Genomic DNA, 13,323 nt, shown 5'->3' with positions numbered 1-13,323 from the left:
TGTCTACTCTTGTAAAAAAATGTATTTTTGTATCTAAAAAAATCGCCGATATTTCCCTTAAGAAGCTTAATTGTATTGCTTTGTAAGACTATTCGCATTAAGTCTATGGAATATGGAGGTAACAACAGTTTCTGGCTCAATAGTCCATTCAAACAATACAAATCAGGAACAGGCAAACACTGACATCTAAACCATCAGAGATTAGATCAGGTGCCATGGAGGAGTGAGCATCCCCTTCCAACAGGTTACACCAGCCGTGAGCTCTTTGTCATGATCGGGAAAAACGGAAAGAGTCTGTAGACAATTCAGTAACTATGTAAATAATGGCCTAACTATTAGTATGAAAAATTTCAATCAGCATTTTTACCAAGTGATAGATTGTATTTGGTGAAAAGGTCATGTTTTCACTCATAAAACATGCAAAATGATGGCTTTAAAGGAGACTGTTGATATCCTTGTTTCATCAACTTGTTTGTCAATAGCTCGCATCGCTTTAGAAATTGTTCGTCATTTAGAGCACGCTCATGCGTATCAAATCAACTGAGAGATATAAACCCTACATCCAAGTGATAAAGCTATATTGCTACAAAAGTAAGGGAAGGTGACGATTGAAAAGTTGAAGGCACCACGTTTGTGATAAAGCTTGGTTGTAAAGTTACCATTTACATCTTTTCTAGTAATATGTCTAAATATGAAACATATGTGTCAGACTCTGTGGTGTCTTTTATTACAAGCTGATTGGGATATATCGAGTCGACATATGAATGGAAGTAACAATTGTTAATTGATAATACGCCGTCAATATATCTAAATGTCGAGTTGAAGGCCAAAGCAAGTGTTTTCTTCTAGTAGACGTTTTTGAATACATTCTTGTTCTTGTGAACACAGCAATTTATTTGCTAATAACGGGTCGCAATTGGTACCCATGGGAATTCCAACAGATTGTTGGAAGACCCGATCTCGAAAAAAAAAAACTACATGGATGTCGTCAATTAGAAAACTTTTTATTATCAACTCTGAATAAAAGAAATTTTCAATTATTTGCCGTATAAGCACTTGATCATTGAGTTCTTATGAATCCCGAAGCCGCTCTGGACTAAAAGAATTCGCAAGATCATGATAATTTGTTGGGTACCGGCACATCTTTTGCACATTTTCACAAGGAATCTCACAGCATTTTCCACTCTGGCATGGATCAACCTCTAAATAAAGAAAAAATATATATTAGCAAATCCAAACACATGTACAGTGTATGCATATATGTACGTGTTAATTTTACTCATGCTGATAATGACTTTACATAAGATACATTTCTTGAATGAACAGAAAAGTGCGTGGTAATCATTTTGAATAATAACCCATATTCAAGCAACATCTAGGAAGATGGGGTTTTAAATCATTATGATACATGTATATGGCTATTACTTTATATTGCGTATGTGACTCGCGGAACAAACTTGGTTGCGCATACCAAAGTCCTTTATAAGATACGTTACAGTGACTACATAAACCAAAGTCCTAAACGTAATTTCCTCTTTTTTAATCTAGCAGACGAACACATTGGTAGTTTGGTTCATGTGATAGAAGATTTTCAATTTTGTATTGGCAGCGTCTCCTCATATAGAGCATATTTGGCCATTTTTAGTTAAATATGTACGTTGATTGCGCATATTTTCATCGGATTGAATGTTTACTGGTATAATTTTCAACTGACACCGTTTGCCATATTATTTTTATTATTTTACATTGATTGCTTCGTGATGTTAAACTGGATACTTACAGCATTCTTATAAAAATATTGTTATATTGGTAACATTTCTTTGCATATTTAAGCAGCTTGATAAAGAGACAATTTTTTGAAACATAATTTTGAATTAAAATTCATGACACGTGCATGGAAACATCGGGCTCAATGCCAAAATTGAACGATGTCAGAAAGGGTGGTCACGGATAAGTAGCCTTCCAAAATAAAAAAAAAAGTTTGATTTTGATAATAAAGGCTCATGTTAAGGGATAATTTGCCCATTTGCTCAAAGATGCATGAAATGTAATACCATGCATCCATCAACACTTGCACAACCACATCACACAACATGAAAATTCACATCATTCATTTCAATTTTCTATAATTCAGGTAGTTTCACAGTATCTTCAAAACTACACAGAGGAGCAATCAGCCATTTTTTCTGGACATTGGTTTCAAACTGGGTTTTACGTTACTATATTTAGGACCAAGAACTATTTCTTTTTTCAAATGAATTGGCATCTGCAAATCAGTACGGGGACATTTTGCAAGCTAAAATAAAGAAAGATATAGACGAGAGTCACATGGGGGGGGGGGTTCCATTTTTAGACCCATTGACGCCTAACCTTCATAAATCCCCAATCTGGGTGGTACCCAAAAGTGATGGCGGTTAGCGAATGATCACACGCTTGTCCTATCGACCGCTATCTACATGTATTATTAACGCATACGTGGACCTGAGGGACACAACAATTAACTGTACATCTTTTGACACAGTTGTGGATACAACATACAAGTTGTGGAGGAGGGGGGGGGGGGCTCTTGGCGAATCCAGACATTTAGGCTTACACCCATATACCCAGGGGACTATGAACTACTAGGAGTTTTTTGAGGGGAGCTAACTACATAGACGATCTGTTGCCATTTTGCTGCTCCATATTATGCATTTTTTTTTAAACATTCTCTATATTTCTGGATGGTGAGAAAAAAAGAGGGTTAGGTACAACATATCACAATTTGGACTTTTAATTTTTGCAGGAAGGGCAGGCACTAGTCATTACAAAGTCTTGGTGAACACATTTCGAAGACTGTATAATGAATTGTTATGCCCCTAAACTCTGAGAAAGCTCAGGGGTCGACCATATGCTTAATGTTCCTGGGTTTACAAATAGACACAATAAAAATGCAAATTCGAATTCCAGCTACAAAGGTTTTAGAAATATCTCAAATCTTCGAGCATCATATCCAAAAAAAAAAAAAAGAACAATTACCATAACAGCCCTTCAGAGCATAGTATGTAAATTAAATTTCTTTGTGAAGCCCATTCCGGGTAGCCGTGCATTTAACAGGCCTTTCTATAATGCTATGCTAGGCAATTATAAACCGTATTATTAAATTACTTCGAATTAGCTCCGTGTGAACGCTAAGCGAAGCTAATTCGAATTAATTTTTTTTTTGACGCATGCATAATATCAAAATTAAGTCACATGCCACATGGTCAGATATGGGTACTTCTGCTATTTTTTTTTTATTGAAAAACAAAGGAAAATTATGTTAATCACTAAAATGTGTACAGACACTTTGACATTATGTCAAATGGATCTGCTCTGCAAAAGGTGACGTGATTTGAAAATGACTTCATAATAGCCTTGCTGAATATATAGCCCTACTGTAGAAATAAAACAATTAATTTGCATTAGTTTACTTCGCATCAGCTGTGGTGTGAACGCAATTTAATTCGCATTACTTTGATTTGCATTATTTTACTTCGCATTAATTTACTGCGTATTAAACTCTCTGTGTGAACAGTGTATTAGTTAATATACATTCTTAACCTATCCCTTGTGAGAATTCTGGGACAAAAAATTACAGCTTGCACAAATAATATCGAAGTGATACTGTAACAGAATTGCTTACAGAATTAAAAATCAAGCATTTTTAGTGAAAAAAAATTGTAGATGTATGTCCAATTGACATTGTTAATGGGATATTGGCCCGTTGAACAATATTGTATTTGACATTGCTAACACTGTTAATGAGATATTGGCCCATTGAACCATATTGCATTCATTTGACATTGCATTTGATAACCTTTTTGATTGGATATTGGTCCATTCAGTTGACACTGATAACATTGTTAATGGGATATTGGTCATTTTACCCATATTACATGGCGTTGTGCATTCGAGAACTTTACCCAGTGCACAATTAAGCCCTCTTGGGTTTGCCACTTTTGTTGTTGATTGTTGTCGGGGAAACGACCAGGCGTCCGTTCCCAACTTTGTAATAAATTATGTCACCACGACCAGATACGCCAAACTTTAAATAAATATCAAAAACTACAAATGAGTTTTTTCGAATAACATCATGCAGTACACATTTTTGTATTTATCATATGCATGAAGGTCAAATCAAGTGACTAAGCTAAAATCATTATACAATGTAATTATTAAATTCATGCAATAATATTATATTTTTTAAAGTCAGCATATAGTAGATTCTATGGTCGTAATAATGACCTTGTTCAAAAATTAAAATAACATATCACCGGGTCGTATTTTGGCTGACGTGTCTCCTGCAAATTGTTAGGCGTTTTGTTTTTATTTTATACTAAATTTGACTATCGAATCTACCTGATCAATACATGACGAGTGTGACTGAATCAACGGGGGATGCTTATTCCTAGTCACCTGATTACACCTCTGGAATTTCCAGGGCTCCGTGTTCTATGCCTTGTTCATAGATTCGTAATGTTTGTAGATTTTTTGAGAACGATCACTTCGTTAACGTTACTTTTTTCATTCACAAAAATGAATTCAGTTTAAAATGGTGTCTATTTCTGCGCTTCTATATTCCGTTGTTTTTTCATACAACGGCTTATCAGTGCTGCGTCGTGTATTGTTGCTTAGCTGTGGTAAAAAACATGTCAGGAACAAAATGGAGGATTGAATTAATTTTTTTGTTAGAAATTTCACCATATTTGTCCAGTGTAGAAATATGATGATACTTTGAAACTTTACATGAACTTCGAGTTCTCATGAAAAATTACTGTAGAATTTTTATTTTTGAAACTAGAACTTAAGTATTTCTCAAATTCAGAATAATTTTGTTAGTAAGAGACAATATTATGATAGAAGAGCAACATTTCCTTAAAATTTTATGAATATATATCTCAGTTATACGTGTGCTCTATTCAAAAAATATTAAAAAGAAACTTACCTTTACAATCTTCATCACTTTCACAATAGGTTCCCCACCTCAACTAAAAAACACAAACCGGGCAGTACCATCAAGAGTATTAAAAAGAAAACTAAATAAAAATAGATATGACTTGATTTGAATGCGGCATTATGCAGTAGACCGAGCTCCACTTACGGTTTGTAATTCTTGACCGCGATACCTCGATACTTCAACGCATTCCTACTTGCAGACCGTATACACCGATATATATATATATATATATATATATATATATATATATATATATATATATATATATATATATATATACATATGGTCATGAATTCGAAAAGTTTGTACATATACAATGATAGGCATTTCACCTTAAAACAAAGGGATTGCAAACAAAATGTAAATTATCTATTATATAAAACTGAATATTTAATATTTCTATCGGTTTGAGTACTTGTGTAAGAGTTTTAATTTAACGCAGATTGCGTTTCTTAATTAATCTATTATGAATTCGTAATAATTTAAATAATGTCCGAGGGATTCCGAACAGAAAATGCAGATCGAGGCCAAGGCCTCGCTTGAGTACTGAACGAAGCGTTTCGTGCACCCTTTCGTGCAAACTGTGCAACCTTTCATGCAAAGCATTATGTGCAAAAGTTATAAACTGTGCAGCATTTCGTGCAATCTGTGTAATGAGCGTTTACCCTTTGTGCAACATACGTAGCACGTTTAGGGGTCTTCATCTTACGGACTAGATGACCATCAAATAACGCACACAAAATATTTGAAACCATTCCAACTGCAGAACTTGCCTAAGGAAATACATGTAATCACCGCCCGAAGAGTGGCTTTTCACAGGTGACTCTGGGAATGAAAATAACAGTAATACACCCGAATTCTTATATTTAAATTATGTCAGGAAACTTAATTCATGACCCCTCCCCCCCCCCCCCCCCCCCCGTTTATTAAATTGAAGCTACGATAGATACATTTTTAAATTCAACTCCATAAATTTACAAACCACACAACGAAAAATATTTGTCGTTATAGAATATCCTAAAAGGTTTATCGGGTATATTAACTTGCATATTCGAATAAAATATCACCTACAGTGATTTGTATCGAAGATCGTAGAGTAAACACTTAGCTTGAATTTGACTCTATGCACGTTAAGAAAAGTTCACTCTTAAATAGCTCATTTCAAAATTGCCAGGACGAAGTTACATTTATTATTATTATATAAGAGTATATTTCATTTAAAATGTATATTTTGCGTTTGTACAAAAATTACTATTATTTCAGCATCTATATTTTTTTTAATTTTATTATTGTAGCATTTATCATCTTTCTTTCATTCTGCATACTTTGTTTCGTTTAATTTTGTTTTGTTTTATAATTTCCAAGGAAGAAAAATTCACTTTTAGACCAAGACATATTCCTACCTACAATTGATAGGTTGCAACGCGCTGCGAGGATTACCTGTATTTTCTACCCGCGGGGCACGCACCTTCGTCCTGAGATACCTGTACTAATCGCAATCGGGGGTGCGCGGTAAATGCATAAACCGTGTTGCCCTTACCACAATATTAAAGATGGGACCGTTGCAATGTTCCTCCATATCCCAACATATATCATCAGCCTTATCTGGGCATTCTGTTTCCGGTGAAATTGGCTTCATGTCAGTTATATGTGGCAATTCCTCTTCTTCTGGTATTGTCATTGTGTCTGTATCAACAACATTCACACTCTTTTGAGCTTTACTGATCGTCAACGCTTTGTCTGCTTTTAAACTATTTTCGTCAGATCCTTGGGATTCTTTGGACTCCCTCGAGTCTGACTTAAAAAACATATGGAACAAAATTTATAACCAAACTACCTGGAGATGCTTGCTTTTGGAAGCTTTTTTCAGGAAGATTGAAAAAAATAGATATGTTCTTTCATATTCTACTGTGGCCCTAACCTACCCTCCAGAGGTCGAGAAACTTAAATCTACATTGATATATATATATATATATATATATATATATATATATATATATATATATATATATATATATATATATATATATATATATATATATATAGATACCAGAAATATTTAGTATAAATCCACACACGTAGTCTTATATATAAAAAAAAATCACAACACTGAAATAAACCGAAGTAAACTCTACAATTACAATAATCTATTCCTCTCGATTCTATAGAGATATTTTATTTGATCTTCCCTTTATTGCACATTCTTTTTGTTTAATAATGTACAAAAAATAATTTTTAAAACAGGCGTCTGGTCAAATTTGTTCGATGCATTCAATTTTAAATAATCATCATCTTTGATAAATTATTCATTTGTGTTTGAAATACCTTGTTTTATTCAATGCTTTTTAAAGTATTTTCTTTTACATGTTTACCTATTAAATTATTTGAATTCTACCGACTGAGCTACTGTGACGGTGTCCAGAATGTAGCAAATGTGATAACAATATCCTTGCTTATTATATCCTTGTACTCTGTTTGCCCCCTAGATACCAATGATGAGAGCAAAGGAGATAATTTTTACAAAAATAATGCAGTGTCTCTTTACATTCATCACAGTTCTTCCCTAATACCAGAATCCCTGATCCAGGAGCTTGCCATTTATAACTTTGTACTTAGTTTGAGTGCTATATACCCAGTAGCATAGCTAGAGAATTTCAAAGAAAAAATCTTTTCACTATATAATCAATAAGTCCCCCCCTCCCCCAGGCAAACACACTGAAGCATCTGTCCCTGAATCTACAAATTTAATAATTAAAGATGCACCCTTGCTCGTCATAAGTATGCATTATTTTTTGCCTAATATTCAGGGGTATAGAACAGTTTTGAAGAAATAATGCATTTTCACTATATAAACAGTAGAGCCCCACCTCAACACCAGAACCCCTGACCCAGGGGCCATAAATCACAGTTATAGAAGGGGCACTCGTGCTCATTTTAACTTTGCACTTACATGTAGTTTGTTTTCTTAATACCAAGGAACAGAGAAAACAAAACAATAATACATTTTCACTATAAAATCAAAAGAACCCAACCCTAACACTGGATCTCCTGACCCAGTGCAATGAAATTCACAATTTTCAAAGAGGCATCCTTGTTCAAATTATGAACGTAATTTGTTTGTTTAATTCTCAGAAACAGAGAAGAGGATCTTCAAATAATTAATGCATTTTTACTACATAAACCAATAGAGCCCCTATCCCCCCTCACACACACACAAAGACACGCACCAGGAACCCTGGCTTTTGCCACAAATTTCATAATATTGGAAGATGCAATCTTTCTCATTATTCCTGTGCACTTCATTTAACTGTTCAATATACAGGGAAGAGGAGAGGATATCTAAAAAATTATGCGCTTCAAGGTTATGGCAGCGAGTTTTTAGCTCACCAGAGCCGAAGGCTCAAGTGAGCTATTCTCATCAAAATTTGTCCTATGTCTGTCGTCCTTGTCGTTGCCGGCGTCGTCGTTAACTTTTTACAATTTCATCTTCTTCTCCAGAACCACTTGGCCAATTTAAACCAAACTTGGCACAGGGTATTCTTGGGTGAAGGGGATTCAAGTTTGTTCAAATGAACGGCCACGCTCTCTTCCAAGGGGAGATAATTACAAAATAGGGGAGAATTAATGGCATTTTTTTAAAAAATCTTTTCAAGAACCAATGGATCAAGAAAGATGAAACTCATGTGGAATCATTGCCAGGTAGTGTAAATTCAAATTTGTTCAAACCATGACCCCTGGGGGTAGGGTTGGGTCACAATGGACGATCAAAGTTTTAAATAGGAATATAAAGGAAAAATCTTTACAAATCTTCTCAAGAACAGTAAAGCTATGATGGGTCATATTTATATGGAAGCATTCTCAGGTGATGTAGATTCAAGTTTGTTCAAATCCTGACCCCCGGGGGTAGGGAGTGGCCACAATGAACGATCAAAGTTTTACATAGGAGTATATAGGAAAAATCTTCAAAAATTTTCTTCTCAAGAACAGCAATGCCATGATTGATCATATTTATATGGAAGCATTCTCAGGTAGTGTAGATTCAAGTTTGTTCAAATCATGACCCCGTGCAGCTGGGGGTCATGATTGCTTATTCAAATCATGACCCCCGGGGGAAGATCTTCTCAAGAACAGCAAAGCTATGATTAGTCATATTTATAAGGAAACACCTTCAGGTGGTGTAGATTCAAAATTGCGCAGTACAGTTAAGGTGCCAAATGGAAATATCGGCGTATTTTTTAGATAGAAAATGCATTCTTTACAAGGATGGGCGTTTCTTTTTAGGACTTTACTATTATCGCACAAATGCAATATGGTTGAAAACTACATGTTGAGGACGATTAGATTTTTTATTTAGACTTGTCACGTGATGTTGCAGTCACGTGATTTTAGCAAATATACCTGAAATATTGAGGTCATCTATAAATTCCAATATTGTAAGGGCATAACCAAGTTAAAAATCTAAGTTTAATTTATAATTATTTTCAACACTCTTTGTAGTTTGTGAAAAGTGCTGCGAACCTATATAGATTCTACTATCTAATTGTTAAAATTACATTTGTTAGACCGTATGTTGAATATCTCGCTGGTCAAGTACATTAAATATAAATATAATTAATTCATTTCCAAGAATTTAACAGGTTCGCAGCACTTTTAAAATATCTTCATACTTCTTGAGTTTATGTGTAAAAGCTTGTCATAATTCATTGATGGTATGCCCTTGCAATACATCGATTTATTACGACCCTTCTATTACCCTTCAATTAATCTGCATACAAATATACGCCAGTATCGCTTGTCTAGTGAATGTATTGGAAGTATATGAATAAAATCATAAAATAGACATCGCATCCAAGTTAATGGCCTGTAATATATCTGCAAATGATATTTTATTTAATTACAAAATACAATTTTCATTGTATAAAATATAACTTGATCCCCCTCTCACTGCATACAAACTGCGTCAAATTTTACGATATGACGTCACAATGACAAGTGCATTGTGATCAGTGAATTGTTTATATATTGCTGTGTGGGATTTAACCAACTACAATAATGCATGCAATAGTTAGTATTCATGTCGTTTAAAGCTATCCAACAGTTTAAAATAGCAAATCATTTCATTTAGTCGTAATTTGAAGAACTTATTTTTTTGAGTGATGTCATAGTAAGCATTTCTCGTATAAATTAGGCCCCGCCTCCTTATTGCAGCCTTAACTGTGCTGCGTGTTCAATTCATGACCCCCGGGGGTAGGGTGGGCCACAATAAAAGTTCAAACTTGTAGGAAAAAAACACAGTCAGAGAAATATGTAAGCATCCTTAGTAAGTGTAGATTTCATTTTATTCAAAAGAGCCACCTTCCATTTTAGGGTTAGGTCGGAACCCCTTATATGCATTTAAGCTTCTCAATACTGAACTGATTTTTGCTTTTTTCCTAGCCTCTTAATCATCATTTCCATGGAGTTTGTTTTTGTTTTCTTTTGTACCTGTGCCGAGGAGAGAGAAGATTTTCAAAGAAATAATGAATTTTCACTTTATGATTAATAGAGCTCGAAGCTAACTCCGGAACACCTGATCCAGTAGCAATAAATTTTACATTTTAGTTAGAGGGCTTTGTGCTTCTTACAATCATACCAAAAGATTAACTCCTTGATGTCCACGAGTTAAGAAGAAGATGTTTAAACATTGCAAAAATTTTATGGCTTTTAACCACAACCCCCCAAAAAAGGGGGAGGCAGGGACTATGAAATTAATAAATTCTGTTTCCCTTCATCCATAGATGCTATATATATCATAACTGGTCAGCAGTTCTCGAAAAGAAACTGAAAAGGTTCAAACGAACGACGACAGACAAAAACAAATACCAAAGTGATTCAAGTGACCTAAAAATCCAATTGTTAGACGGGATTACACTATATCTTGAGCTATCTACATTCACTTTGCTTAGATAAGATAAGCATTAAACTATTATTTTTTTAAAAAAAAAGATGTATTCTCTTAACTGCAATGGGGAGCGCAAACAAAGTAGCCAGCGTTATTCATTTTGCTTGCACACAACGTTGCAGTTATGAGACTACATTCTTAAAAAGTAATAGTTCGTTGCTTAATCAACTGACTGGGAATGTAACTTATTTCAAGAAAAAAAAAATTTTTTTTTCTAAATTGAAACTTTAACGAACACAATTTCATAACACTGCAGTCTCCCCGAGAGCAAGAAGGGACAGTACTTTTAAGTTAATGTGAGCTCTCGTCTTTTTTAAAAGTATTTTTTTCGGCAAGGACAGTAAATGGGTTGCTAATTGTTTAGGTTTATCAGAGAGAGAGAGAGAGAGAGAGAGAGAGAGAGAGAGAGAGAGAGAAAGCAATAGGAAAGTACTTTTCAAGCACGTGCTTGTTTCACTTTTTCAGCTTGGAGAGTAAAACGGGTCAGTCATTGTCTTAGTTTAACAGCACCGGCTAAGATTGTCAGCACTTTTTTTTAAGTATATAAGTACCGGCAGTAAAATGTCAGTAATTGTTTAAATTTTACAGTAATTATCTTTGTAAATTTAAACTTGAAATGTCAGTTCGTTTATGATTAGTAGTATTAAAATAATAATAAAAAAAATCATCATCATCATAATCATAGCACAAATAATAAAATATTGTAATCAGAGAGAGAGAGAGAGAGAGAGAGAGAGAGAGAGAGATACCTGCTTTTCATTTGAATTGTCATCGAGATGATGGGTTCTCGCTTTGCTTGAGCATCGTCTAAAAGAGAATCATGTAGGAAAAGTCTTTTTTGCATTTATTTAATTTAATGCAACAATTTATTGAGTGATTGTAAGAAGAGAGAGATGTAGATTTGTACCTTGCTTTTTGGTTAACTTTCTCCACTTTTGAAGTAGATCTTAATCCCCTGGACCCCGCCTACAAGCACATGCAACATCAGTACAAATTTTAACAAATTATTTCATTGAGCAAAAATAAATTATTAAAACGATAAAATAAAATGTCAATACTTACGCAAATAGTACAAAAAAGTGTCAAAATGAAAAACAATTCCAAGTTTTTCATATTTTTGTCCTTTTCAAATGTTATTTTATACAAGAGTATGGATATCTTTTTCATTAATTCCTTAGTTTTATAACTTTCACCTTATATACAATAAATTACATGACGCATCACTCTTCATGCACTATGAGCAAGATATGAAATCATATATTTTTTTTTCTCTCCAAAAATAACAAGAACATAATTATTTTGAACTTGTCAGATGAGAATGAAATAAAAGCCATCTGTGTGTACATGTATCAGCTTGAACATATGTTAAATTAAATTAAGAGGTGATTCAAAAGATATATCAAAAGCGGTACGTTACATAAGATTTGCATTAATTCTTAATTCAAATGCAACTATTTTGTAATCTGCATTTTCATTTGCTCTAATGTTTGAGGCAATTAAAAGAGAATAAATGAGAGTGAAAGGTTTTGTTTGTGAAGTCACTGTAGAAAGATGCATAACCTTTCCTTGCGCATTTAATCTTAAAGAAATAAGGTGTAGACATCAAATAATATGTATAAAATTCATTAGCATGGGAATATTCATCTTCTCATTCGTTTTTGCGACCGTTAATGCGGGTAATACTCAGTCTGCTGACTCGCAACTAGAATCGATGATATTAGGTTCCGCGGACACAGTTCTTTTTGAAATCTGCATTCTGTGCGTGAAATTTAAAACAAAGTCGTTACAGAAGTTAATCGATTTTAAGCGACATGCTATGATTTCGCATGAAAGGAGATCCATGCATTTCTTTGCGAGAAGTGGTTTGATTTCTTTTTATATAGGATAAAAAAAACTTTTTTTAAAACAATTATTGCAATCTATTCGGAACGATTTTACGGCTGAAAATTTCATCTTGAAATTCCTAAATAAATGAAGCGACATTAAGATTTGCACCGACATTATATTATGGTCATATCGAAACTTTAACTGCATATATATCGGTAAATACTGAAAAAAAAATGTGTATGTTAAGTCTTTTAGTTGAAATCGATCTTTAAATTTATAGCTAAGATATTACAACGGTAAATTTGTAAGCGACGTAAAAAAAATCTTAATTTGTCATGTATTTGTAGGATGACGGAGTTTTACGGCTTACCTAAAAGTTTATAAATTGAAAGATCTTAAGAACGCAATAGAATCTCAAAATTCAGAATATATTACCTGGATTATTCCAGTGGATCTATCTTTCTGATCTGTTGTTGGAGGTCCTTACTCGTCTACCCAAAAATCTGAGCCATTTATTAGATATATTGCTAAAGCCGTTTTGTGAAAAGGTACCAATTTTCACCAGAGATGATCTTGACTT

The 13,323-nt window shown here is 33.9% G+C and overlaps 1 protein-coding gene across 1 annotated transcript; it reads right to left on the bottom strand.

The window, feature by feature from the left end:
• Positions 1–983: 983 nt before the first annotated feature.
• On the bottom strand, positions 984–12,088 carry LOC133176076 (uncharacterized). The gene is made up of 6 exons (XM_061311246.1): positions 11,979–12,088; positions 11,824–11,882; positions 11,666–11,723; positions 6,516–6,773; positions 4,964–5,006; positions 984–1,202 (listed from the first exon to the last, which is right to left on the bottom strand). The coding sequence occupies exons 1-6, from the start codon at positions 12,081–12,083 to the stop codon at positions 1,072–1,074; spliced, it is 654 nt and encodes a 217-aa protein (XP_061167230.1). The 5' UTR covers positions 12,084–12,088; the 3' UTR covers positions 984–1,071.
• Positions 12,089–13,323: the final 1,235 nt, after the last annotated feature.

This window comes from Saccostrea echinata, unplaced genomic scaffold (assembly GCF_033153115.1).
Source record: "Saccostrea echinata isolate AGI-Se365-2 ecotype Australia unplaced genomic scaffold, CSIRO_AGI_Sech_v1 ptg000065l, whole genome shotgun sequence".
NCBI classification, from domain to species: Eukaryota; Metazoa; Mollusca; class Bivalvia; order Ostreida; family Ostreidae; genus Saccostrea; species Saccostrea echinata.
This window is presented reverse-complemented; position numbering and strand designations above follow the sequence as displayed.